Source organism: Solea senegalensis, linkage group LG3 (genome assembly GCF_019176455.1).
Source record: "Solea senegalensis isolate Sse05_10M linkage group LG3, IFAPA_SoseM_1, whole genome shotgun sequence".
NCBI classification, from domain to species: domain Eukaryota; kingdom Metazoa; phylum Chordata; class Actinopteri; order Pleuronectiformes; family Soleidae; genus Solea; species Solea senegalensis.
The window spans coordinates 32,380,854-32,408,736 of record NC_058023.1 but is presented as its reverse complement, the minus strand read 5'-3'; the positions used below and the strand labels follow the sequence as shown (position 1 = coordinate 32,408,736).

At 42.4% G+C, this 27,883-nt stretch overlaps 5 protein-coding genes across 10 annotated transcripts; 3 read left to right on the top strand and 2 right to left on the bottom strand.

The window, feature by feature from the left end:
- The first annotated feature begins 160 nt into the window (after nt 1-160).
- On the top strand, nt 161-5,869 carry LOC122766162 (Fc receptor-like protein 5). 2 transcript variants are annotated; one of them, XM_044020822.1, is made up of 9 exons: nt 161-252; nt 886-921; nt 1,620-1,734; nt 2,597-2,745; nt 3,640-3,885; nt 3,981-4,277; nt 4,350-4,598; nt 5,412-5,555; nt 5,629-5,869. In XM_044020822.1, exons 1-9 carry the CDS (start codon nt 228-230, stop codon nt 5,739-5,741), a joined length of 1,374 nt encoding a protein of 457 aa, XP_043876757.1. In that variant the 5' UTR covers nt 161-227; the 3' UTR covers nt 5,742-5,869. The 2 variants fall into 2 exon arrangements, with proteins under 2 accessions (XP_043876757.1, XP_043876756.1); XM_044020821.1 differs by having other exon boundaries at nt 4,347-4,598.
- Nucleotides 5,870-6,238: 369 nt separating this feature from the next.
- Nucleotides 6,239-11,181, bottom strand: LOC122766962 (high affinity immunoglobulin gamma Fc receptor I-like). Its single transcript, XM_044022241.1, has 8 exons — nt 11,046-11,181; nt 10,829-10,864; nt 10,043-10,303; nt 9,090-9,326; nt 8,886-9,011; nt 7,926-7,991; nt 7,534-7,608; nt 6,239-6,635 (listed from the first exon to the last, which is right to left on the bottom strand). Exons 1-8 carry the CDS (start codon nt 11,158-11,160, stop codon nt 6,583-6,585), a joined length of 969 nt encoding a protein of 322 aa, XP_043878176.1. The 5' UTR covers nt 11,161-11,181; the 3' UTR covers nt 6,239-6,582.
- A 1,697-nt stretch (nt 11,182-12,878) lies between these two features.
- On the top strand, nt 12,879-17,782 carry LOC122765778 (butyrophilin-like protein 2). Of its 3 annotated transcripts, none has more exons than XM_044020196.1 (3): nt 12,974-13,033; nt 16,875-16,966; nt 17,318-17,782. In XM_044020196.1, exons 2-3 carry the CDS (start codon nt 16,897-16,899, stop codon nt 17,767-17,769), a joined length of 522 nt encoding a protein of 173 aa, XP_043876131.1. In that variant the 5' UTR covers nt 12,974-13,033; nt 16,875-16,896; the 3' UTR covers nt 17,770-17,782. The 3 variants fall into 3 exon arrangements, with proteins under 3 accessions (XP_043876129.1, XP_043876131.1, XP_043876130.1); XM_044020195.1 differs by lacking the exon at nt 12,974-13,033 and adding an exon at nt 15,809-15,919; XM_044020194.1 differs by lacking the exons at nt 16,875-16,966; nt 17,318-17,782 and adding an exon at nt 14,106-15,296 and having other exon boundaries at nt 12,879-13,033.
- A 1,631-nt stretch (nt 17,783-19,413) lies between these two features.
- LOC122766100 (butyrophilin subfamily 1 member A1-like) lies at nt 19,414-22,686 on the top strand. 3 transcript variants are annotated; one of them, XM_044020715.1, is made up of 4 exons: nt 19,425-19,502; nt 20,073-20,110; nt 21,270-21,614; nt 21,940-22,686. In XM_044020715.1, exons 1-4 carry the CDS (start codon nt 19,486-19,488, stop codon nt 22,164-22,166), a joined length of 627 nt encoding a protein of 208 aa, XP_043876650.1. In that variant the 5' UTR covers nt 19,425-19,485; the 3' UTR covers nt 22,167-22,686. The 3 variants fall into 3 exon arrangements, with proteins under 3 accessions (XP_043876651.1, XP_043876650.1, XP_043876652.1); XM_044020716.1 differs by lacking the exon at nt 20,073-20,110 and having other exon boundaries at nt 19,414-19,540; XM_044020717.1 differs by lacking the exon at nt 19,425-19,502 and having other exon boundaries at nt 19,967-20,110.
- LOC122766099 (platelet glycoprotein Ib alpha chain) lies at nt 22,684-27,206 on the bottom strand. The gene is made up of 6 exons (XM_044020714.1): nt 27,028-27,206; nt 26,667-26,762; nt 26,396-26,587; nt 25,561-25,656; nt 25,282-25,461; nt 22,684-24,574 (listed from the first exon to the last, which is right to left on the bottom strand). Exons 1-6 carry the CDS (start codon nt 27,181-27,183, stop codon nt 23,201-23,203), a joined length of 2,094 nt encoding a protein of 697 aa, XP_043876649.1. The 5' UTR covers nt 27,184-27,206; the 3' UTR covers nt 22,684-23,200.
- Between the last annotated feature and the right edge of the window lie 677 nt (nt 27,207-27,883).

The following is a 27,883-nucleotide window of genomic DNA, read 5'->3' as shown; positions in this document are numbered from 1 at the left end:
TATATATACACACATTATTGTACAGTTGAAATTCTAAAGAAAAACTGAAGAGAGAGAGAGTTGATGCCAAATCACAAGATCAAACACGACACATGACTGAAAGAAAGAAACGAGTGAATATGAACGTATGAAAGTTTGAAGTTTCACACACAGACACGCACTCACACTTCCTGCATGAACAGGATGTTCGTGTGTGTTGATGCGGTCGGTCAATGTGAAGACTCAACATGAAGACAGCGCTGCTTTTCCTCTGTGAGTACACAAAACCTTTAAAAAAATATGTTCATCCATTTGAAGGCATCACTTGATCAGAATGATCGATTTCAAAAGATTAATTATGAATATATGTGACGGGAACGTCAAGTTCAAGGGACTCAACGTAAACAGACTTCTTCACACGACGACGATGTTTCACCTGTAATTTAAGATGAAAATAAAACTGATAAAATTGGAGAATTAATAATGAAAATTACCAACATGATGACACACATATACAATTATTATTATTTTATTATTCTCTCATTTAAATCCTTATTTTCATAACAAACAAATGTTAAACTTGTTGTTCATTGCATGAAATATAAGAAAATGTCATCATAAATACTACTAATAATAAGATAATAATAAAAGTAATAATAATAATAATAATAATAATAATAATAATAATAAATAATGTATATAGATTTTTTTGTTCGAGAAAAGCAAATAAAAACAGGAAATTGTTTCATTTAAGAATAAAAAAAATGATGTTATCTGTTATTAATAACTGTTGTCAACTGCCCTCAGGATCGATAAAGTTGTTTTTAAATTGATTTTAAATCAGTTTAAAATGACTTTAAAGTGTCTGGATTTGACATTTGTGCATTGGTTTGTCTCTTGTTTCAGTGTCTCTATCACGTCTCACCTCCACCCACAGTCGAGGTGAGTTTCCCCGCCTCCCCCCACCTCATCACCCCTCCCCCATCTCATCACACTTCCCCCCCAAAACCTACGAAAAAGCAACACCAAAGACAAAAACCTGATCACATTCAAGTGTCAACAGGAAGTCAGGAGACCGGAGAGGGTCAGTAGTCGTGGGAAGACCTTTTCACTTCCAGTTTCTAAATAACAGGCCACACCTGTTTTTTTTCCTCGTCCCTTACATTCATCAAAAGTCTAAAAGAACACGTAGACGCTTCTTCTCTCAGAACCTGGTGTTGTTTTTAGTTCCTGCTCTGACGAGGTTCAGCTGAGCCGATACTAAAGTGTGACGTCAACAGACTGCCGGCCTCTGATTGGTCAGAGAGTGTCGTCACTGAAGAGTCATGAGAGCGACGTCTGACACAAGAATCAAAGCCAACAATGTCCAACTGTAGATCAAATCCTACTGATAGTTCCAAATTCTACTTATAATTCCACTAATTGGTATAGTTTAAGTACAATTATTTCAGCTCAAGCGACTGAAACAAACAATGTGTATTTTGTAACTTCCCAGGATTTGTGTGTTTGAATTTCGTACAGTTAGCATAACCCCACACGTCGCTTAGCTGACCTTTTTGGACAATAGAAAATTGAAAATTTGAAACTTTAGCTTTAGGTTGGACTTGTTTTTTGTTGAAATATTTTTTGTGTCTTCTTAGCCTTGGTGAGAGTCGCTCCTGACAGAACTCAGTTCTTCGAGTACGAGAATATCACAGTGACCTGCGAACACCTGGACTCTGAAGAATGGACCGTGTGGCGATACGCTTGGTCCAGGTCAGTTTCCATCGGAACCCTTATGCTACATTAAAAGATCGCTTATTTGGTTGTACGCTCAGTCGAAGTGTATGTATTGTTGTGGGATGTATAAACATTAACTAGCTACGTAGCATTAACATCACCCGTGACACCTAACCCCCGAAACATTTGCCCGAACCCTTCTGAAAGTTGATACATTTTTAACTACAGTCCATTTTAGTTTTAGTATCAAAATAAGCAGCGTTACAAAATCCTGCTAACTAACGTACTAACAATTTTATACAGAATTTCTTAACATTCCAAAACATGTATTGGCATTACCTTAACAAACAACCATGCTAGTAAGGTTGTCAAAAATAATTAAGGGGCGGGACTTTGACCCAAGGGCCAAAACAAGGTGTTCGGATGGGATTTTGTCTCATTGTTGGCTACAGTTGCTAGCTTAGTGACACAAGCTTTAACTGCAGGTCCACCGACACGTAAAGTCTAAAAACTTGCAAGTTTCCAGTTTTGGCAGAACTTATTTAGTGGTTAACATTAGCATTAAAGCCCTGTTTGCTATCTAGCAAGCTAATCTGGCCCATTCCTAATCTAACACAAAAACATAGCTTTGCAGCATTTCCACATATACCAGTAGGGGGCAGTGCCTGTGTACGATACCAAAAAAAACAAACAAACATTTTTAATTGTGAATATGGGACATGGAACTGGACTTGGAATTACAACATAAGGGGGCACTACAATTTAAAGCATTTACTCAGAAATGGGAAACGCCTACCTCCATGTACATAAACAATTTAATTGGGTGTCAATCTCGGTTTTCTTTGTATTGATGTGTTGATGGATGATGATGACGGCGATGATGTGTTTGCAATGACAGTTTGCAGTTGTCGGCGTGCGGCTCAGTCTGGGGAACCCAGACGTCGTCCACCTGCTTCATAAACACAGTCAAGCCGTCGTCCAGCGGCGTTTACTGGTGTGAGTCTAATTACAGAGAGAGCAGCAGCGCCATCAACATCACGGTCACCGGTAAGATTCTGTAAAAATGACAGTGAGCGTCGCAGCACAAAAACACTTCCTTCCTCCTGGACAAACAAAAACAAAAAGGATTAAAAGTATTTACTTATAAATCTACTTAATTCGCAGCTAGCATGTGGGTAATTTTAACGTAACACAGAGAGTAGCTTGTCAGGAAACTTTCCCGAGTCAAACAAATACAAACACGATAAAATTACAACTTATACATTTACCATTTGCTGAAAATGAACTTCAGTGACTTCTTTGAAAATGTCAACAGAAAAGTCGCAAATGTGACGCGAGGGAGGAGTTAGCATCGATTTGTAAAAGTGGAAAAATACATAAAATCTTTTAAAGGAACCAATAATATTAAAGGAATTCAATAATATCTTAATATTTTGCGGTGTAGCCGGCCACCAGGGTTAAAACCACATATACAAATAAATCAAAAACATTAAATAAGCAGTAGCTTATGTTTTAATTAAGTCACTCAAAACAAAGTTGGACACCATCTTAAAAGTTTGGATTGCCCCCTGGTGGCTGGCTGCAGTAAATGGCTGTAAGCCCCGCCCCTTTCAGGTTAGCGGATGGAGGCATGATTTAAATAAAGGTAGAAACTTTTTAAACACGCTGCAATGAACGTTTTTATTTAGTTTCTGTAAACAAAGTAGGACAGTTTGAAAATTTTAAATCTGCTCCCGGTGGCTGACTGCAGAAGAGGTCATAAACCCCGCCCCTTTCACTTTAGCTGATGGACATTAGTTACATCGAAAAAAAGATTCCAAAGATGGTTTCTGACAAAAAGAGGTGGCGGTTAGTCATTGGTTGAGCAGTGTGTGTGTGGGCGGGATTTGTTGTCTCACTGTATGCCGCCATGTCTCCGTCCGTCCGTCCGTCTGTGTCCAGATAGACCATTGATCCTGAAGAGCCCCATCCTTCCTGTGATGCAGGGAAGGGATGTCACGCTGCACTGTCAGACAAAGGACACGCGCACCGCCCGCCCGGTGACATTCTTTAAAGACGATCACACCATCTGGAAAAGGTCAACAGGTCACATGACCATCCACAACGTCTCTAAGTCTGACGAGGGCGCCTACAGGTGTAAGTTCAACGACGAGAACGAGTCTCTGACCAGCTGGCTGCTCATCAAAGGTTTAATTTCACTCAATTTTCAGCTTTAAATTTAAAATTTAACCCAGTGGCTGTAAGAGGTACTGCAGCTGAATAAGCTTTAACTCTGTCATCAGCTGACGACTTGGATGATTCGCTGTCGCTCACCATGTTCCCGGAGTCGACTCAGCTGAGCGAGTACGAGAATCTGTTGCTGACCTGCGGCAACGACAACGACGACAACAGCAGCAGCGGCTTCCACATCAAGAGGTTCAGGTTGGACACCAGGACGGTGTCCAGCTGCGGAGTCCACTGGGGAATAGTCACCTCCTCTGTCTGCAAGGTGTCGACACTCAAGCCGGCCGACAGCGGCATCTACTGGTGCGAGTCACTCGCATTGCAACGGAGCAGCTCTGTCAATCTCACCATTTATGGTAGGGGTCCACCTGAAGTTCGGGAGGGGCGGGGCATCTTACTCTCTAGTAATATTGTGATTGATGCAGCAGGGTTAGAGAAAACCGTGCTCCTGCAAAGTCCCATCCACCCACCGGCGGAGGGGGACAACGTGACTCTGCGCTGTAAAACATCGGCCACACCCTTCAACCAGTCGGCGGATTTCTATAAAGACGGCTACCACATCCAGACCACGCTCACCGGTCACATGACCCTCTATCACATCTCCAAGTCCGATGAGGGCGTCTACATGTGTACCGTCAACGGGGTCAAGTCTCCGACCACTTGGCTGCTTGTCAAAGGTGATGTCAGCGGTCAAGTGATCTCGCTGTGATGTCACTGTGATGTCACTGATGTCTCAGTGATGTCTCAGTGATGTTGCTGTGATGTCACTGTGATCTCGCTGTGATGTCACTGTGATGTGTCTGTGATCTTGTGTGATGCTGTGATGTCACTGTGATGTCACTCTGATGTCACTGTGATGTGGTTGTGATGTCACTGTGATCTCGTGTGATGTCGCTGTGATGTCACTGTGATGTCGTGATGTCACTGTGATGTTGTTGATCTCGTGTGATCGCTGTGATAGCGCTGTGATCTGCTGTGATGTCACTGTGATGTCACTGATGTCTTAGTGATGTCTTAGTGATGTTGTTGTGATGTCATTGTGATGTTGTGATGTCACTGTGATCTCGTGTAATGTCGCTGTGATGTCTCAGTGATGTCGCTGTGATGTCACTGTGATGTCGCTGTGATGTCACTGTGATGTCACTGTGATGTCGCTGTGATGGCTGTGATGTGGCTGTGATGCGCGGTGATGTCACTGTGATCTTGCTATAATATCACTGTGATCTTGCTATAATATCACTGTGATGTCTGTGATCTTGCTGTAATGTCGCTGTGATGTCACTGTGATGACACAGTGATGTCGCTGTGATGTCACTGATCTCGCTGTGATGTCACTGTGATCTCGCTGTAATTTCACTGTGATCTTGCTGTAATTTCACTGTGATGTCTCTGTGATGTCGTGTGATGTCACTGCTGTGATGTGACTGTGATGTGACTGTGATGTCTCTGTGATGTCGCTGTGATGTCACTGATGTGTTTGTTTTTTCCAGGTGATTCTGTGTCGTCAGGAGCTGCTCAGTCAATGTTCACGATGATTCGCTGTGTCGTGGTTTCTCTGCCGTACTTAATCTCCACACTATTCATGGTGTTTAGATACCGTGACATCAGACAGACGCCATACCCACGACACGCAGGTAATCGACTGATCGATGAATTAACCTACCATCCAACAAATCAAAATAAACTAATCTTACCTTAACCCTGCAGAAAAATCGCTGTCTGTTTCCATGACAACAGCTCCAATTGCTGAGTATGACGAGAGATTGGACAGAGATTACGGACCAAGCGTCTCTAACGTCACAACTGAGCATCGCTTCTAAGATTAACGTCGCTGTTGTTCCACCCTGTTGTTTGGTTTTTTTGTAAAAATTTCAGTTCAAAGTTTTACTTGTGTTCCTGTTTTTATTCTGTTTCCAATATTTTGTCAATAAAGTTATGTTAAACATGATGCTGAGTTTCATTCCAAACAAAGTCGTTTCATTGCTTGAAACAAAAGAATGCAAATAAAATCGACGTCAGTTTAAGTTCCACGATGTCTTTACTTCACTGTGAGACTTTTCCAACAGGAAAGTGAAGTTTGTAAACCGCTCACTCTCCCACACCAAAGTCCATAGAGAAAATCAGTCATTTTAGCCCATGGTGGACACAGGAGCTGCTGGTCTAACACTGCCTCGTGTGGTCACTTTGTCACTGAGGTAAATGTGAATTTTAAGTGCCGAAGTGACAAATGAAGACATTTGAACTTAGTGATGAGGCAGCAGTGGATCAACAGGGTGAGCGGTTTACAAACGTCTAACAGTGACATAAACACGTTCTTAAGATATCGTAGAGTTAAACTTTTATCAGGTGAGTCTTTTATTAAGCCTCCTTGTATAAGGCTGGTTCGTAGCAGCAGGGGGCGCTCACAGCACAGTCAGTGTTAGTACTTCATATCACACTTCCAGAAATGATGCACTATACCTTTATTAATCAGTTTTTTGTCATGTCCACAAATCACATTTGGACCAAACAATCCAGAATCACCATCATGAAAAATTATAATAATAATTATAACAATAATAATTATGTATACATATATATATTTTAGTTTTTCTGTAGTAAATTGTGGGCGTGTTCTTAAATAAGGAGACAGTGTGGGCGGAGTCACTGACTGGTCTGCAGTCAGTGGTTGATCTTCAGTGACGAGTAGACAATCTCTGGCTCAGGTCGATGCTCTGAATGTGCACACACACGCACACACGCACACACACACACACACACAATGTTTGTCTGTCACATGACGGAAAGAAAAGACGCTGCAATGCAAACGGAAACTATTCTAAAAGGAAAGGGAAGTAAATAAATTCATTTCAGGTCCTGTCTAAAAACTCATCAAAGCATCTTTTTTAAACAATCGCAGTTTACGTTTTTAACTTTTTTTTTGGATGTTTTCAGATTTTATAATGAGTGTGTATTGCGAGGTCCATGAAATAATCACAATAATCTCTAAACAAACTCTTCTCCCGCCCACAATTTCCAACCTACACAGACAATTTTACATAAAAATGATGCTGTTGTTGTCGTCTAACCCTGTGTGTTGTTTTCATTCTCATATGACTCACAGTTTTTCTTAAAATCACCTAAAAGCACAGAGAGTTCTGCTCAAACCTCCCATTCACTCCCATGTTAAAACTCTGCTCTGGAGTTTTCTAAAAACGAAGACGAGGGTGATTTTAAAACTGTAATTTCTCGGTCAACTCGCACCCGTTTGTCACAAATTTAAATGTGGGAGCTCCTGAAAGCCTCCTGACGCTCACACACCAAACATTTAGTCTCTATCATCAACCGCTCTTGAAATACGACAACTTTAAAACACGTTGTTTTCTCTGTTTTTCACCAGTTTTGGACAGTTAGAAACAGGTGTTTGGAAGGAGGAGGGGTGGGAATCAGGGAAGGGGAGGGGCTTGTGAGTCAGTTTTAAAGGTTGATTCCACAAAAATACCACTTTGTCTAAACACTTCAAGTTTTAAAGGCTCAATCCACCTAAATCTGCATCAAGAAACAGGCACGATCACAAATTTGGAGCAGTTTTCCTGATAGTTCTGTGAGAGCTTACATTCACACAGATGTTACCTGTCCTGAGGTTTGCTCTGATGATTATTTGTCCATAACTCACGTCCTCCACGTCATCTGCGACTCGCTCTCGCACTGAAAGAATAAAAGAAATCACTCATATACGACGTGTAACTAGAACTGTCATCATCATCATCATCATGTTTAAGTCTACGACGTAGGCAGCAGCAGACCAGCAGCTCCTGTGTCCCTGTGAGCTAAAATCACAAATTTTCTCAATGGACTTTGGTGCGGGAGAGTGAGTGGTTTGCAAACGTCAGTTTCCTGTTGGAAAACAGTGAGATAAAGACGTGAACATACAGCGGCAATAAAATCAGCCTCAATCCACGCTGGGGTGCAACGTCTGTGGATCCTGACGTAAATGTCACGTCAGCGTTTATCTTCAACTCTACCTGTCATTCTGTGTGTTTCATGCCGGACGTCTGCTCTTCTGCTTCTCAGCGGCGCCGCATCACACTCTGAAAGAAGAAATCAGAAATGAAGTGGACTCAGCGGGACGAGACACTGAAGTGAGATCATTTCATGTGATTCTCAGTAAAGCGACACAAACGCTGTGTTTCCATCAGGAAACAGGAAACTGTTCGACACTCTGACCACGAGGCATAAACACATAACCACACCATGTCACCATGTCACCATGTCACAAGTCAAACACGGGTGGGAAAAAAATGACTGATAAATAAAAAAATTCAGATTATTATAAATGTACTCACAAAAAAAAAAAAAACTCAGCAAACTCAGAAAAAATTTGGGTATTTGTTTAAACATTCTTTTGTAAACCAGTGAAAATGTTATATTTTTAGATTATGTGCAGAAGAAAATGAACAGGAAGCAACAAACGCTGGTTTGTTTTTTTCCGCTGCAGTTTATTTTAAGATGTTTTTGTGTTTTTATGTGGACGATGTGATGAAAATAACGTCTTTTTAAAAAAGATGCCAAAAACGAACCACATTCATAAATCAGAAAATGATTATTATCGCAATTAAGGGTGAATCGATTAACCTCTGTACCTCGCAAAGAGATTAGCGTGATCTCTTCTGATTGGTTCTCTCTCCAGTTCGTCCAGTTTTCGTCAGTAAATTTCGTCATAGTTTTTGTCACGTCAGATATTTTTTATGAACTCAACATCACATTTTTACGCCGGCGAAAACGTGGGACGGACATTTTCCTTTTCGTGGTGGATTTCGTCTCAAATTCTGAGCTTTCTGAACCTTTTCACCAACGATGTGGATTCTCTCGTGAATGCGGTACCAACGACGCCGTTAGCGCTGCTGAAACATCGAGTCGTCATGGCTATCGTACACGTGACCTTTAAACTGTTTTTAACGTATAAAAAATGGAGACTGTCTCACCCACGGGTTTCCTCCGAACACATGGTCTCACCAGCAGAACCAGCAGAACTAGCAGAACCAAACCACCGACTGATATGGAAGCAGGAATGATGAAGAATGGTGGAGGACGTGTGGTGGGCGGAGACACTGATGAATAAAAAAAAAAACAAAGCTTTGTTGTCATTAACTTTGTTGAAGTACAGCTTGACCTCTTGACCTCCTGACCTGTGATCCAGCTGGTCTCAGACTCTCCTTCACCGACGATGCGACACTTGTAGACGCCTTCATCAGACTTGGCGATGTTGTGGATGGTCATGTGACCCGTTTGCTCGGTACTGACGTTGAAGCCGTTTCTGTAGAATGTCGCCTCTCGGTTGGACGACGTTTTGGTTTTACATCGTAGTGTGACATCACGTCCTTCTGCCACAGGGAGGGCGGGGCTCAGCAGGATCACTGACCGATCTGGACACAAAGATGGCAGCATTTTGGCACACTCAGTGTTGCTACAGTTACGCCTGGTGTCCACAACAGTCCACACACATTTTCCAGTAAAACGGAATTTTAGGGTGGACAAAACAAACTGGGTTTTTCTTGTACACTGCTGGGTTGTGTTTTACTGTGGACGAACAGAAACGCTGACTTTTATTCTGAAAACTGAGGGGCTTTGTTTCAGCATCAACTAACAAAAACTCAGACTTTTATTTTTGAAAACAGCAATGTTGGGGTTTAGTGTGACTGAAGAAACATTGGCTTTGACTTTAAAAACTGCAGGTTTTTTTAGTGTGGAAAAACAAACTTTAAATGAAAAAAACAACTTTGGAGTTATGTCAGTGTGGACGAACAAAAACTGTTACTTTGAAAACCATGGGGTGTTTCTTTGTGTGGACGACCCTAAACTAAATACATATTTTGAAAATTGTGGGGTTTTGTCTTAGTGTGGACGAACAGAAACTCAGACTTCTATTTAGAAAACTGTGGGGTTTTGTCTTAGTGTGGACGAACAGAAACTCAGACTTTTACTTTGAAAACAATGGGGTTGTGTCTTTGTGTGGACGACCCTAAACTCATATGTATATTTTGAAAACTGTAGAGTTGTGTCTAAGTGTGGACGAACAGAAAGGCTCATTGAAAACATGCAAACGTGTCAGTGTGGGAGGAGCCTGACTCCACAGTCTCACTTGTCACAGTGATGTTGATGCTGCTGTTGGCTCCTCCCTCTCCGGACTCACACCAGTAAACTCCAGTATCTATGGCGAGGGCATTACTGATTCCACAGGTGGAAGCCCCATGGATTCCCCAGTCTTCACACCGAGCCCTGGTGTCTGTGGACGTGTTTCTCCTCACCGTCCATCCAGCCGAGTCACTGTTGTCCTCACAGCTCAGAGAGAAAGACTGTCCATCGAATACCTGAGAACTGTCAGGACTCAACGTCACAGCAGCTGCATTCAGACGTCACAGAGAAAGAAATTAAGGGAGGTCGTTTTTTTTTGAACATGAGCTGTGATTGAAATCATGGGAAAAAAATCATCTCAATCTAGTCAGTTTATGTCTACGATAGCTTAAAAACAACGTCTGTCTCACAGTGAGATAAAGACGGGAGCGTGTTCTTAAGACGTTGTAGATTTAAGCTGACGTGGAGTTTGCTGTGAGATGTCAGAATTTCCGAGTTCCTAGTCAGAAATTTCAACTGGAACGCCTCCAAAAGTTCCATTTCCAGCTCGGGAAGTCGGAGCGATCTCACAAACACGGATTCAGGACTACTGTTACTGTTTATAGCATTTATAATGAGAGACATTTACCATGTCTCAGCAAGGGGCCGACTCACTCTCAGAACCTCATTCAGTTACACTCAACAATGGCATCGTTTAAATTTTCACCACTTCATCCACACAAACTAGCCATTATACAGACAGACAGACAGACAGACAGATGTTAATGTCACTGAACAGTTTGAATTCACTCACCTTGTTCTGAGCGACGACAGAGCGACGACAGCAGCACTGAGGAGAAACCGAAAAAATACTCTAAATCACGTGGTTTATGAAGAAACAACGTGTGAAAAACGACAACGTCTCTGGAACATGACGAGATAAATGTTCTGCTGTTGGTGTTTCAATAAAGTTTCCTGCAGCGTAAACATTAAAATGTGAAATAACAGTGAAACCTGTGGTTTTTACTCACCAAGCAGCTTCAGCAGAGACGACATGGTACGAGCTGTTACTGCTGCTGCTGTTACTGCTGATGTTACTGCTGCTGCTGCTGCTGCTGCTGCTGCTGCTGCTTCTAGGGGAAACATCTCTACTGCTTCATCACGTCCGTCCTCTGAGGACAAAGCTGTGGTTTTTACTATCAAAAAAAATCTTTCTACTGTCACCAGTTTCAAAATAACACATTTATTTAATATATAATATAATTATATAAATATATATACATATAATTATTCTAATCAAAGCATTGCCCCGCCCCTAAAGCATCCCGCCCTGCTGTATTGAAGACCGCGCAGGAAAAAACGTTTTCTTTATTTATGACTGACTCGCTCCCCCCCTCTGCTGGCCATTTAAGAGAATACACGTTACTTCGTCATTGGCTTCCCTATATTGAAAAAATTATTTTTTGATTTTTCTAAGCGTTTTGAGTAACTATGTGAATAATTTTCCACATACACACGAATGGGAAACGGTCGGTAAAATGATCAGAACCCAGCCCACTTTGGAGCCTCACAGTGTCATCATACGTTAACGTAGAGACTTCAAACTTGAGATTTTTCTCACTTGTGTCAAAGTTTTGTTATCTATTACAGTTTTTAAACAATCGCAGTTTACGTTTCGTACTTTTTTTTTGGATGTTTTCAGATTTTATAATGAGTGTGTATTGCGCTGTTAGAGTGGCACATGAAATAATCCCAATAATCTCTAAACAAACTCTTCTCCCGCCCATAAGTTTTCATTCTCATATGACTCACAGTTTTTCTTAAAATCACCTAAAAGCACAGAGAGTTCTGCTCAAACCTCCCATTCACTCCCATGTTAAAACTCTGCTCTGGAGTTTTCTAAAAACGAAGACGAGGGTGATTTTAAAACTGTGATTTCTCGGTCAACTCGCACCCGTTTGTCACACATTTAAATGTGGGAGCTCCTGAAAGCCTCCTGACGCTCACACGCCAAACATTTACTCTCTATCATCAACCGTTCTTGAAATACGACAACTTTAAAACACGTCGTTTACTCTGTTTTTCACAGTTAGAAACAGGTGTTTGGAAGGAGGAGGGCGGGAATCAGGGAGGGGGAGGGGCTCGTACTACTTTGTCTAAACACTTCAAGCCTCAGGAAGAAGGATCATGGACTATAGAGAATCAAGGCACTTGGACAGAGAGATTTTCTTTGTCTTCTTTAATGAAGATTGTTGAACAGCAACATGTGTGTATTTAGTGTGTGTGTGTGTGTGTGTCAGAAATCAGAGAAAAACAATAACATGTGTCACAAAACACTCAAGAACACACACATAATATGGGAAACACACAGAAAGTCCAGGCAGCTTCACCGAGCATGTGCTGACATGTTCAGACTGTGTTACTCACAAACACATGACACTTGATTTCATTTGAGACGTGGAAGAACTGACTGTAATGGCACAAATGTTATTTCCGGTCAAGTAATAATATATAAACACAAATATATAATAAAAACCTTTTTTAAGCAATTGTAGAAAATTAAGATAAAATATAATATAATGTAATAATAATAAGAATCCATGAAGAATGATATGTATTGTGTACACAAATATAACGTAAAGTTACTTGTAAATTTATGGATCATTTAGTCCTTTTTCTCTCTTGTCCAGGGAGAAACAACGTGTGAAGAAAATAAAAGACATTCTAAAATAAGATATAATAATGTAAAACCATGTTCTTTCTTTACTTACTCTTTAGTTTCTCAGCATGAGGTCACTTTTTCACAATCCCTCCCTCCCTTCTTTTGCTCCCTCCCTCCCTTCCTTCCTTTGCCAAGTCCCTCTCTTCCTTTACTCCCTCCCTCGTCCCTATGCTCTCTCTTTCGCTCTTACTCTTTAGTCAGTCACAAAGAGCAGTTTCGTGTGTGTTGACTCTGCTGTGTCTCTGTCTCAAATGTCCGTCCTGCTCTGTGTCCTTCTCCTCTGCACTCAGACCTTTGGTGAGTAGAGTGTGTGTGTGTGTGTGTGTGTGTGTGTGAGAGAGCGAGACAAAGAGAGTGACGTGGATACGTGTGAACGGCTGAAATAATGTGTTTTTCTTGTCTTACTGTCGGTGATTTCATGTTAGTTTGATGCGTAATGTTCTGTTTTATTTCAATTGTGATGAAAAACAAATTCCAAAAGGGAAACAGACGGAATCAAAAGTGAAAATGTCAACAACAGAAGCTACTGTATGTGAGGGTGAAGGGCGGTGATCGGAAGGACAGATGAAGGGAAATGTCTACTTTAATGGTCAAATGTGGACTTGAACATTTCAAGACTCAAAGTTCACAAGAACTCGAGCTGTTTGTCCCAGATCGCAGCAGCAGTGGACGTTCAGTGGACACCCAGAGGACATATGAGACGGAACACAACTGTTTTTTTTTAACTGGGGTCAGCGAAACTTGGACGTCGATGCATGAGACAGCGAGCACAATGCATTCTGGGAGTTGCTGTCGTTCATCTACATGAGCCAAAATGACATTTGTCTGCTTTTCTCGGCCAAAAAGGCACTTACTTCAAATATTATTTCACATTTCTACTACATAGATGGTCTAGTTTTAATAGACATCCACCTTCCCCAGGGTGGACTGTCCCTTTGAGTCATTAAGGATGAAAAAAATGTCCACTCCCAAATGTCCACTCCCAAAAACTGCAATAATAACTTAAAAACAGATTCAAAACCACCAAACATCCCATAATTTTCAGGATTTTAGCGCTTTAAATGCCAGTTTGATGATGTCACTGTCAAAACAACATAAACAATGTTGGCAAAGATTAGGGAAGATATTGACTTTGATGCGTTATACGTTTTTGTGAAGCGTCAGATTTGAAATTTACTACCCTCTTAAGTCATTGAGGACAAAAATGTCCACTTCCAAAAACCACTATAAAAATAGTGCAGAACAGAAAACTAAAAACAAAAAACAGAAAAACCTCAAAGTCCAGAACGTCTAACAGGGACAGACCACAACACAAAGACTGCGTTTGGATTATTATCTGCTCACGGTTTCCTGTTGTTGTTATTTTTAGGTCTAGAGGAGCTAACAGTGATGTCTGGAAGGGACGCAACTCTTCACTTGGGGTGCAGCGACGGTGAGGTGACACTGATAGAGTGGACCAGATCTGACCTGCAGCCACTGAAGTACGTCTTCTTGTACCGCAACGCACGTTCATACGCAAACTACCAGAATCCAGGTTATCGCGGTCGAGTGGAGCTGAGAAATCCCGAGATAAAAGACGGGGACGTTTCCATCACGGTGAAGAACGTCAGCGTCGATGACGCTGGACTTTACAAGTGTCGAACCATCGTGAAGGAGAACGGAAACAGCACCGAGTTCAGGAAAGACATCAACCTGAGAGTCACAGACTCAGGTGAGTCTGAAGGTCAGACCTCTTCATTAGTCTGGGATAAAGAAAATGAGGATGAAGAAAACAAAGTTGAAGAAAAGTCGGAAGCAGCAAAATCGGAAGAAGGAAAATCGGAAGAAGGAAAATCGGATGAAAGAAAGTCGGAAGAAGGAAAATCGGAAAACTCTGTTGCGCTCATAGCTGGTGTGTCGGTGACTGTGGGAATCGTTTGTGTTGGGATTATTGTCCTCGTGCTCTCAAAGAAGCGTAACGACTCCAAAAAGAGCGTTCCAAGTGAAGCGAATTATAATCTCATTTAACAATCGACACAAACAGCGCACAGACAAGAGTTTGTTTCATGTATTTTCCACACTTTAACGCACTTTAACACACTGTATATGTCATTGTCAAGCCAATAATTGTCATTTTTGGCCCATTTTGGGCCCTTTTTGGCCCTCTTTAACGAGCACTTTGACAGGAAATAACATGGATGTGTTTTTTTAATGACTTAAAATGTTATCTTGATATCTACAATATAATATAATATAATATAATACAATATAATATAATATAATATAATACAATATATTATATAACGACGCACGTTCATACGCAAACTACCAGAATGCATTTCAGTGCATGAATGCATTGCATTGATTGTAATGTGATTGGAAACATTATCTGCTGCCAATCATCATGACATATTTACATGTTTCACTCTTTGCACCTTCAAAATAAAGTGATTAATCGTCTCTTTTTGTTGTTGCCGCTCTGTCAGTATCTGTTCCTCTGGAGCATGTGAGCGGATTATTGAGTGATTCCAGCCACTTTACTGAAGACTCAGCAAATAAAATCGACACCATTTTAAGTCCACGATGTCTCAATAACACGTTCACGTCTTTATCTCACTGTGAGACAGACTTTTCCAACAGGAAACTGAAGTTTCTAACCCACTCACTCTCCCACACCAAAGCCCAGAGAGAAAATCAGTGATTTTAACATTGAGATTTAACACCTGTGAGTTGAACCACGTCCTGTAAACTGTTGAGTTCCATTTGTGACCTCTGAATACTGCGAGCCAGGCATTAGGGCTAATCTTCCATGTGGTTTTTAGAATATAAACCATCTCTGAACTAGACCAATTTAATTCTTAAAGGGTTTACATTTTCAATGATTGGTTAACTTTAAAATGAATTAAAATTAATTGTTTAAATGGAGTCAGATTAAACAAATATTTACACACACACACACACACACACACACACACACACACACACACACCAGCAGCTCCTGTGTCCCCGTGAGCTGATGCAGACGTTATTAGATCAGAGTGAAGTGGAGGAATCTAGAAAGCAGTGTGGGGTGACAGGTCGTCCTCCTCCTCCCCCTCCTCCTCCTTCAGCCCCTCCTCTTTGTCTTCTTCATTCATTCTTCATTTAGTACAAACGAGTTGCATACACACAGCTGGAGTGTTCTTTTGACTGGGATTCTTCAAGGTGAGCTCATGTAACGGCATTGAAACTTCTTTTATCTCTGTTCTCTGTTCTCTGTGTGTGTGTGTGTGTGTGCAGCTCTTTTTTCTCTCCGTTCTTTTGAAAAGACTGAACAAAGACTAACCACTGACCCTGAACCATGACCACAAGCCAAATATCAGTCCTCCACGAAGAGAATTTAACATTTACAGCCATATAAGCTCACTGCTCTGTCCTGCTGAGGTCGCTCTGCTGCCACCTGGTGGACACAAGCCCTGAATTCATGTGAAACAGCCTGATTTCCTGGAAATCACGTGACACACACACACACACACACACACGTATACTATATTCAGTACATTGGACTTGAGACTTTTCTCACTTGCGTCAAAGTTTTTTTTATCTATTACAGTTTTTAAACAATCACAGTTTAGGTTTAGTTTGGATGTTTTCAGATTTTATAATGAGTGTGTATTGCGCTGTTAGAGTGGCACACTCTGCTGAGGTCCATGAAATAATCCCAATAATCTCTAAACAAACTCTTCTCCCGCCCATAATTTCCAACCGACACAGATCATTTTTACATAAACACGTTGCTGTGGTTGTCGTCTAACCCTGTGTGTTGTTTTCATTCTCATATGTCTCACAGTTTTTAGTAAAATCACCTAAAAGCACAGCAAACCAAACAGCACAGCAAACCTTCCATTCACTTCCAAACGAAGACGAGGGTGATTTTAAAACTGTCAGTGTCTGAAATCTTCTGAAATCTTCTGAGGTCCTCTGAAGTCTAAGGACCTCTGAGGTCGTCTGAGGTCTTTTGCTGAGAGAAGATCTACATCAATAACGGTCAAACACCAGCTGATCTGGTGGGAGAGGGCCTTCAAAGGCTTGTGCTGGCCCTGTGTGACCACATGTTTGATCTTAAGATGCCACGCCCCCAACAATAGCAGCCTCTCTCTCTCTCTCTCTGACTCCACAGAGCGGGAAAACCACAGCTCAACATGACTTCCGTATCCATAGCTGTGACTGTGCTCTGGAATGTCCTCACGTTTTCAAGAGGAATCTTTCAAGGTGAGCTCATGTTATCATCAAAACCTCACCTGTGTTTCTGACTTATTTGTCCTGTAAAAAACCCCAACCCCAGTTAGCTTCTAAGGTCCTCTGAGGTCCTCTGAGGTCCTCTGAGGCCTTCTAAATTCTACAGTGACACACTCACACACACACACACACACACACTAGTGTCTAGTGATTTCACATCACACTTCTGTAGTTGTTGGAAAATTAACCCACGTTTTTAGGATTGTTAAGTAATTCATTTATCCACAATTCGTCACCGATGGTTTAGGTTCTTGACTAAATCTACGTCGGCGAACATTCAGGTTAATGAAGTTGTGATGTCACGCGTCTTCTGCTCTCGCTCAGACTTGGATGAGGTGATTGTGAAGCCAGGCGACGACGCCCTCCTCGGGTGCCACGCCCCCCCGAACACCGCCATCACAGGGCTGATTTGGTCTCGGCCGGGTGCCGACCTGTACGTGCTCTTCTACCGGGACGGACGAGCGCTCCAACACTACCAGCTTCAGCCGTACCAAGGCCGCGTGGACCTCAGCGACCCGACGATGGCGAACGGAGACGCGTCTGTGATCGTGAGGAACGTTAGCGCGGACGACGCTGGAGCGTACGAGTGCACCGTGAGGACGGAGACGACGGGACGCAGGGGGAGAGACATGGAGCTAAGGAGTGTCGTCCGTCTGAAGGTGGAGGACACTCCGAGCCCCACCAATGGGGGCGGGCGTGTTGTCGAGGGCGCGTCTTTGTGCTGCATGTTACCGCTGCTTGTGTTGTTGTCACTGTGCTCAAAGACATTCCGTTAAACGTTTAATCTTCCATGTTTTGTGTTGTATTATTTCTGCTTATTTAATCTTAATTGTGTTAAGCACTTTATCCTCAACATAAGGGTCACAGGGAGTGATGCCAATCCCTGCTGACATAGGGCGAAGGCGGGGTCACAGCCTGCAGGTCATCAGTCAATCCCAGAAAATTTCCCCCCAAAAAAATCAGAAAAAAACATTTATCTGTTAAGTTTTATAGTGTTTTCTTGAAGTGGACATTTTTGTCCTTAAGGACTTAAGAGTGTGGTAAAAAAACAAATCATAAAAGTCTGGTATTTTTTTGTATTCACAGTGAAGCATGAATGAGCTCTAGCTTAATTCAGTCTAGAGCTGAGACAATTAATGATGAATCGATTAATAATCGATTACTAAATTAATCGACAACTATCTTGATAACCGATTAATCGGTTTGAAACTTTTTTCATGATTAAATCAAGATTTCCGACTTTTTTATTTTTATTTTTTAAGGTTTTCTGATATTTTATGGACCAAACGATTAATCGATTAGGAAAATAATTGTTAGTTGCAGCTCTAACTCAGTCACCTTTGTTTAAATCCTCTCTTTTTGTTGTTGTTGTTGCGCTTTATGAAACAAAGTTGCAGCGTCTGTCAGTGTCTGCTCGCAGAGCCGGCCCTGGGCATAGGCAGTATAGGCAAATGCGAGGGGCGCCGTCATCCGCAGGGGGCGCCGAAAATGGAGGAAAAAAAAATTTAAAAATAATTATTAATACTACTTTTTTTTTTTTACCAGTGCCATTATTACTATTATTTCGAAACATTATAAAAGCCCACAGTAACATAAAGTCATAGAAAGGCTATTAAATAATGCAGAAGCCTTTTTTCTGGGTGCAATGAGCCTTTGCGCTGTGTGAGGGGGGCGGGGTCAAGAGTCCAGCTGCCTGAATCCGATAAGACCGTGACCCAGAGACGAAGAAAAAGATAAATGACACTGTATCGGAATTATGTCCAAAAGACAGGTACAGTAATGTCAATGTGATGAAGTTCATGAAATTAGTGTTAAAGTGCAGTTAAAGTGTATTACTGTTCATATTTCATACCTTAGCTTTCCCATATCATTCATAGACTATATATACATATATATATATATATATACATATATATATGTATATATATACATATATATATTAATTTCATGCACTTTACTGGTTTTTGCACTCTGGTTAGACAGAATTGCATTGCAGTGACAATGAAGTTGAATGAATCTCATCACATGTTCATTATTATATATATATTATATATTATATTCATAGTCTATATTAGTCTCATGTATAGCACACCAAGCATCTGTTTTTTTATTCAAATGTAACATGCAGTCGTCACATATACTTCTCTTCTCTCTTCAGATGCACTTTTAAAATATTTCAGTACCACCCCCAGTGACACAGCATCAGGTGCTGCTGTCCTTTTTAATTTGATCACTTGTTTCTTTCTTTAGTTTTTATTTGGTGAGATATTTTTTACTCAAAGAAATAAAATGCACATTTCTGTGTGATTGTATGAAAGTTGATTGTGAAATTGACTGCTGCGATGCAAGGGGGGCGCCAGCTAAAATCTTGCCTAGGGCACCAAATTACTCAGGGCCGGCACTGCACACGCACACACACACACACACACACAGGATGTTGTTGTTGTTGCAGGACTTTGCTCTCACAGCTGTTTTCTCCGACTCTCTCGATCATGTCGCAGTATTTGAGGGATATTTTGTTCGTTTCTCTGGCTTTGGTCATCGACGGTGAGCATTGTGTGTGTGTGTGTGTGTGTGTGTGTTGCTATTGTCATGACGATGATGTTTTGTTTTTGACAGCTTGTTTGTGTTTGAAACACGGAAGAGTTTAATTTGGAGGCCAGTCATCACCATGACATATTTACATGTTTCACTCCTTCAAAATAAAGTGTTTTTTCTGACACTGTTACAGAAGATTTTGTGTTTTAAATCCTCTCTTTTTGTTGTTGTTGCGCTTTATGAAACAAAGTTGCAGCGTCTGCAGCAGACACTGACACGGAGCGCGTGAACGCAGACAGATAAGGTATCGGGGGGGAGGGAAGGGGGCGTGGAGAGGGCGGAGCCACCATAGGTTTCTGTTTCTTGACACTGACTCAGCACAGTCAGTGTTATCTTGGAAGTTTGTCGAAACCACTCGCTCTCCCACGCCACGGTGGACACAGGAGCTGCTGTTTCTCTGCTGCCCTCGTGTGGTCACTTTGTGTCACTGGGGTCAATCTGAACAAACTCTGACTCTCTCGATCATGTCGCAGTATTTGAGGGATATTTTGTTCGTTTCTCTGGCTTTGGTCATCGACGGTGAGCAGTGTGCGTGCGTGTGCGTGTGCGTGTGTGTCTTTCTATTTTCATGTCCAAACCACAGCTGTGAGGACAGTTTGTTTGTGTGCATGTGTGTGTCTGTCTGTGTGCGTGTGCATGTGTGTGTCGTTGAGTGAGTGCGTGTGTGTGCGTGCGTGCGTGGGAGCGGGGAATAAGTCTTATCTTGTTTGCACAGCGGGCGTGGCTGCCTGGCCGTTTGAAAACAAACAAGTCGACATAACGGCTTCAATCCTGCTCCAAACGACCAAACATCCCATAATTTCTGAGGATTTTAACGCTTTGAATGCCAGTTTGATGAGTTTATGTCGCTGTTGTTTAAATGCGTCAGAGATTGTTGGTGCAGTTGCGTGACTGCAACGTTTGGTCGATTTCAGAAATGCAAAAGATTAAAAAAGAGAAAATAATATTTTGAATTAAAGTTCCTTGAATTTCCTGTTTTGATTTTTACGAATTTGCCCTACACATAACCTCATCTATGCCCAGGCTCACTATCCGCACCAGCTTATAGCTCAGTGGTCAGCAACCGGTGGCCTGTGGGCCAAAACTAGCCCAATGGCATCAGTATATGTGGCCCCAGCAGATGATTTTAAAAATCTGATTTTTCCCTTTTGGCTGTTAAAATTTTGGTATTAAAATTTAAATTTTTAAGTAGAAAATGTAGAATTTTTTTTTTTTTTGTACCACCCTCTTAAGTCCTTAAGGACAAACACGTCCACTTCCAAAAAGTGCTATAAAAACTTTACAGATTAATATTTTTTCTGCATAGGTCTCTTAAAGAACTTCAGTCCTTCTCAGAATGACCAAACATCCCATCATTTTTGAGGACTTTGGCACTCAATTGAGGACTCTGACACACACTGAAAAAAATATGAAGAGATTCTGTTCCTAGAATTGACATTTAAGTGACATGTGTTGAATAAAAATAAAACAAAATAACTATTAGCATGTGCTTCTTATTTCAGCTAAAGAAGTAGCAGTGATTCATAATAATTATTAACAGAAAATGCAAAACTGGAGTTTAAAAAGTCCAAAACAGAAAAACCTCAAAGTCCAGAACGTCTAACAGGGACAGACCACGACACAAAGACTGTGTTTGGATTATTATGTGCTCACGGTTTCCTGTTGTTGTTATTTTTAGGTCTAGAGGAGCTAACAGTGATGTCTGGAAGGGACGCAACTCTTCAGTCGTGGTGTTCCAGCAACGGTGAGGTGACACTGATAGAGTGGACCAGATCTGACCTGCAGCCACTGAAGTACGTCTTCTTGTACCGCAATGCACGTTCATACGGAAACTACCAGAATCCAGGTTATCGCGGTCGAGTGGAGCTGAGAAATCCCGAGATAAAAGACGGAGACGTTTCCATCACGGTGAAGAACGTCAGCGTCGACGACGCTGGACTTTACAAGTGTCGAACCATCGTGAAGGAGAACGGAAACAGCACTGAGTTCAGGAGAGACATCAACCTGAGAGTCACAGACTCAGGTGAGTTGGTAGAGTCCACATCAATAGTAGAGTCCTGTTTAATAGTTGGTAAGTCCAGATTCAAATTAGACGGTACAGTCCAAATTTAGGTTAGTATGTAAGGTCCGAGTCCAGACTCCTGTTAGTTGGTAGGGTCCAAATGTAGGTCATTTAGCAGAGTCCAGACTAATAGTTGGTAGGGTCCAGACTCAAGGCAATTGGTCGAGTCCAGGTTGAAATGAGTTGGTACAGTCCAGACTCGGGTCAGTTGTTGATCTTGTGTCATAAGTTTGTTGTTGATCGTTTATCGTTTGCTTCTGCCTGTTTGGTGTTTCCCGCTCTTCAGGACAAACACAGCAGGTGGAGTGGAGCGAGGAGAGCAAAGTCCGACCTGCAAACATACAGTTTCTCAAGAAGAACGAAAACACACCTATGGAGATGGTTGATGCCGGTGCCGGTGCTGATGCCGGTGTTGTTGTTGCCGCTGTTGCCCCTGTTGTTGCTGTTGTTGCTATTGTTGCTATTGTTGGTATTGTTAAATCGGAGAAATGTCTGCCGGGAACAGTGGTGTAAAAAGTACTTTAACACATTTCAGTGTTAAAATAAATCAGCAATAATCAATGTAGATTATTGCTGATGCGTCGTCAACTTCGCCTCTGGCAAAAAACTTTCAATAACTGCAACGCTGCAGTCGATGAATGGTGGTGATGACATACAATAGATGACATATGATCTATTATATGTATGATTTGTATTAGCAGCTTGTTAACACTTCTATGTGCAGTTAAATACATAAATAAATAAAATATATGAAAATATTTTATTTATTTATGTATTTAACTGCACATACTATGAATGCAATCTGTAAAAAAGCAACCATAATATAAGCGTCATTCTTCCTCACGTTTATAGATCTTTTCATGTCTGTGATGTAAGAAATGTTCTATTTTTTTATCAATAAAAATCTTATTTTTTTATTTTGAATCAGTTAAATAAACCTTTGTTTAAACCTAGTTGGGGGTGGGGGGTGTTTCTTGATTGTTTTTGATGTCTTATATGTAACATAAATCAATAAACCAACTGTTGAAAATAATGATCTACTTTTGTTTATTGTTCATTTACTGGTTAAATAGAGACTTTGCATTTATAACAGTCAAATTTAAAAAACAAAATCAGACACATTTGTTTGTTCTGAAGCTTTGACTTTGGAAATTGCTGTGAATAATACACTGAAGCGTGCAGGTGAAAGAAAAAAGAAGAAAATGACATAACAGCGTGAGTAAAGCTGCGCCATGTGCGAGCAGATGCTAAGCAACAAAATGTGTGTTGTTTTGTGTAACTGCGTACTTTTACACCTAAATTAACGATGTTGTGAACGTGCTGCAAATTTTTCATGCAATCTAAATCACATTCAGTAAAGAGTCAAAGACATTTGCAGTGGGTCGCTCAGGTTTACGTGTTTTAACTTGCATGAAAAATAAGCAACATCGCAAACGCCATATGACGTTGAGACTCCTCCCAAAAGGGGCATGGCCGTGTTTATTTAACAATTCACCATGAATGCACTTTTTACAAAATTTCACCCACGAAGAAGGTCGAAGGTGACATCACTGGGCCGCCTCCCCCTCAGGGGGCGTGGTCACTCCCCACGGCATGCTTGGTAAGTACTGCGTTAGCCACTCCCCCCAGCTGCTCCTTTGCTCCTCCTCTCTTGCACCGTCTCCTCCTCCTTTCACCTCCCACCCACCAACCACCCATTCCACCTCCCCCCTCCCTCCTTCTGCCTCCCCCCTCTCCTCCCTCAGAATTACGCTGTAGCGCTTCCTGGACACACCTCCTCTGCTCCTCCCTCCATCTCCTGCAGAGACACAGTCTTGCTCCTCCGTCACATCTCTCCATCTGGTTATTGCCTCCTCCTTGCTGACCAGGCGGAGCAGGGTGTTCCTATACACACCCCTCTCCCCCCTCCTCACCTCCTCTGTTGGCTCAACCTTAACCGTCCCTCCTCCCCCCTCACCTTCCCTCACTCCGTCCTCCCTCTCTGTAGTTTCTCCTCCTCTGTGGACGAACAGGACAGAGCGATATAACGCCGCCACTCCTCCTCCCCCTCCTCCTGACACCGTCTTTTCTCCCCCGTTTTTGAACGTTGACAGCCTCACTCCCCTGCCGTCTCTCCGCCTTCTCGCCAGCACCAAAGTCAAAGGCTTGTACGCTCTCCGGTACCAGAACAGCAACCTGGCCACAGTTGCTAACGCGCACGCCGCTGACGCCGCGCACAGCAGAACGCACGCCGCAAAAAGCCAACAGCAGTACAACGCGGCAGCGCCGACTGAGCTAACTCGAGCAGGTTCGGGGATCGTGCGTGAGGTGCTGCCGGGAGTCATGGGAGTTGTCGATGGTATGGCCGACAGAGCCGGCGTGGTTGTTGCGGGTTTTCGGGAGGCAGTAGTTGACATCGCAGCAGAACTCCATGAGGGATGAGATGTGGAAGTGTGCAAGACGTTTGACCCATCGATCCTGCGCTCGTCCTCCGAATGTCCTGACCATTCAAAGAACCTGGTGAAGGTTTCATACCAGGACCATGTGAAGACTGGGTGGTCCACCGAGGATACAAATGTAGACGCAGGAGCAGTAGGAAGAGTAGTAGTAGGGGGAGTAGTCGGCGGTGTAGTAGGAGGAGTAGTAGGAGGGGGAGTAGTCAGAGGTGTAGTAGTAGGAATAGTAGTAGTAGGAGTAGTAGGAGGGAGAGGGGGAGTAGTCGGAATAGTAATCAGAGGTGTAGTAGTAGGAATAGTAGTAGGAGTAGTAGTAGGAGGGAGAGGGGGAGTAGTCGGAATAGTAGTCGTAGGTGTAGAAGTAGTAGGAGTAGTAGGAGGAGTAGTGGGGGGAGAAGTAGGAAGTGTCCCTTCCTCTGGACACAGGTCAGATTCTTCCAGATTCACTAACGAATTATCCTTAAGAAATGGTGGAGAGTCGCACACCTGCAAAAACAAAGCAACCATTTAAAAAAGAAAAACAAGACAAAATGACATTTTCTTGGATTATATACACGCACCAAGGGTTAAGTTAAGGTTAGTCCTAACGTAGCATTTCTGGGCTGATAACGATCCTGATTATTACTTGTTAACCGATATTCGGAACCGATATGCGTTTAAAGTAACGATGAAAATCTCATTGTACAAACCTCAACACAAAACTTTACCTTTATCAAAAATGTAATCTTTTACGTGAAACTGGAATAAAAAAATGTGCCGTTGTGGAATTATCCTCCTACGAGCGTGAGGAGGAAGTGAAAGACATCTCTATCACACCTTATTAGTGGTACAAGAACTTAATAACATCAGTGACTGTTAAAAGTAAAACACCAGTTCCAATAATCGACACAATTCCTGATATGGGCACCCAAGAACACTCCGAGACGATAACTGGTCGCCCTCTCTGCGCAAATCTCACTGTCATAGTTTGCTTTCCTCGCTTGAGTTGAAATATTTGATCTTGAGTAAAAAAAATCTTGTGTAGTGATGTGTGGACGACCAATGGTGTAGATAATTGTAGTTAGCTCTAGCGTTAGCCACAGGCGATCATTTGCTGGTTGCGTTCCACAAACAATCCCACAGCGGTGATCCGTCAACGCTAATCCTGTGAGTGATGCTACGTGAGAAATAGCTTCACTTCAGAAAAGTCTCACCACGCTCTCCGCGTCGCTCCTGATGTTTGGTCCATCGCGAACGTAGAAGTTGAGTTCGTGATCCCCAAGATATTGGTGGAAGTAACTGAGGGAACAGGAACAGGCCCAGGGATTGATCGACAGGTAGAGATATGGCACCTCCTCCTTTTTTTCGAACCAATTGTCTGGCATCACTTTGATCTGAAATTAAAGAGACAGTGAAATGAATGGACCGCCTCCGCCCCCTTCAGGCAACAGAGTGAATGACTATTTATTAGCTTTTGGTGTTTGTTCTCTCACCTTGTTGGACTCCAGGAAGAGAGTTTCTATGGCAGGAAGGGGGTGGAGCATGAGTTCTGGAAGCAATTTGATTCGATTAGACGACAGCTCCAGGATCTGAAAGGTGATAGCACGCGATAACAGGTGTTACTTGTGAGAGGGATGTGGTGTGTATACACATGGTAGAAAAGTTAGCTGGAGGCTAGCTTCCTAGCAACTAGTTAATGTTTCATTTTCATTTAAAAACGAACAAGAAGCTAGCTGCAAATTAGCACGGTTTAAACCCAAACTTCCTTGTAAGCTATGACGATATATTTGCAGCTAGCAGGTTAAGAGATCGCAACATGATTCGCTGATTGATTGAAATCAGCTAGCTATCTTTAAAAAAACAAAAGTACAACATTAACACTAATGGCTGGCAGAAAATGTGGGGCTAGCTGGCTAGTTAGCATTGATGTAACATAGAATGCTAACTGCAATCGTTTTAAAACCTAACTTCCATATCAGCTTTGACAATATATTGTAGCCAGGTTCCAGGGCCACGACAGGTTAAGAGATGGCAACATGATTCGTCGATTGACTCAAAAGCTAGCTATAGGATAGCTACCAGAAAAAAAGCACAAGCTAATGGCTGGCAGATACTAGCAACTAATTAGGGGGTCAAAGGTGGCCACTTACAGTCCAGCTGTGGGGCTAGCTGGCCAGTTAGCATGGATGTAACACATAATGCTAGCTTTATGAAGAAACCTTCAAAGTTTTCTTTGCAAATGCGATCTTCAAACCCTCCCTCTTGTTGCTAACAACCACAACAGTTAGTATTACAGTGTGCTAACACACTGATACTACATGCTAACACCTCCAGTTTGCTGAGTCCGGAGAAGGTGTGGTTGCTCAGGGACTCGATATTGTTGTTGTCGAGGTAGAGTTCGGTCAGAGCAGGACACGCGGAGAAGGAGTCGGCGGGGAGAGACTTCAGACGGTTCCACCCCAGTCGGAGGACGCTGAGGGTGGGCAGGGTTGGAGAAACCCTGGGGGTCACCTCTGGAACCTGGACACACACACAACACACATGAACCTTTTGATCCCGGAACAATAAACTTCAACAATATTATCGTTCAGAAGGAGACCTTGTTGTCTGTGAGGTCGATCTCATAGATTGCCTCAAAGACCTGGAAGGAGGACCAGGACAGGCTGGTGAACAGGTTCCTGGGAAACAGCAGGACCTAGAAACAGGGAAAAAAGTTTTCAGTCAAACTGTAATCAGTCTAAATGCAGGGAGTTTGTGGTTTCCTCCCATCACTCTTATCTTCTGGCAGCAAGTTTGGGCATTTTGTTCAAATGTGACAGTTTGTTCGGGAACGTCTTTATGCTGCAGCGATGTTAATGGAAAAATGTTACTAATGAAGAAAAAGTCGGATCTTTGATGTGCCCCTGTCAATTATCTGTGATAGATACGATTCAGAAACAAGGATCATTGCCGTCACTTACCTTGGTTGAGCGTTCGATTCCCGCCGGGATGCTGCTGAAACCGGCCGCCGTGCAGTTCTGCCTCGGCCGGTCGTCCTTGTCCCGGTCACTGTGGCAGCCGGTCACAGCAGTAACCGTGGTAACGGGGGACAGGAGGACGAGGACGAAGAGCCACATTGTGTGAAATGTTCCTCACACTGACACTGTGTGTGTGAGAGAATGTGCTGAGTGAGGTTTGATTGACAGCTGCTGGAGCAGGAAGTGACACTGGACTCTGATGGAGTTGACTTTTATTAACAAAAACAACTGCTGACTGAGGTAGTTAATTTAGCAACATTATCTATTGTAGCTACTGCTAATTGGTTATGGTTGCTAATGTAACAGCTGCTAGTTTGTCATCATTGAAGTTAATGTAGCAGCTACTAGCTGGATGTGCCTGATGATTTTGCTTCTGCTTTTCTGGGTTGTAGCAGCTGCTAACTAGGTGTTGTGGCTAACATGACAGCTAACTGGTTGTAGTGGCCTATGCGGGGGCGGAGACTCTGTGAAAAACAGGAAGTGAGTCGTGTTTGTCGACACTTTTATTGCCGTCACGTTTTCTGCAGGTAGAGCCTGAGATTGGTTCCTGATACAAGAAAACCAACAAAAAAAATAAACAGACAGAAAAACATCTCAGCCAATAGGAGGAGGGGCTTGGCCGTGATGATGTCATCACACGTTCCACGGTCCATGCCGTGATGTCACAGAGGGAGTGGGCGGGGCTATTCAGAGAGAGGAGACGACGAGAATGTTTTGAGTTAATGTTACGTTCCATTTGTGGTCGGAACGCAGAATTTCCGCACGTTTGTCGTAAACGTTTTCACGGTAAATCAGTCGT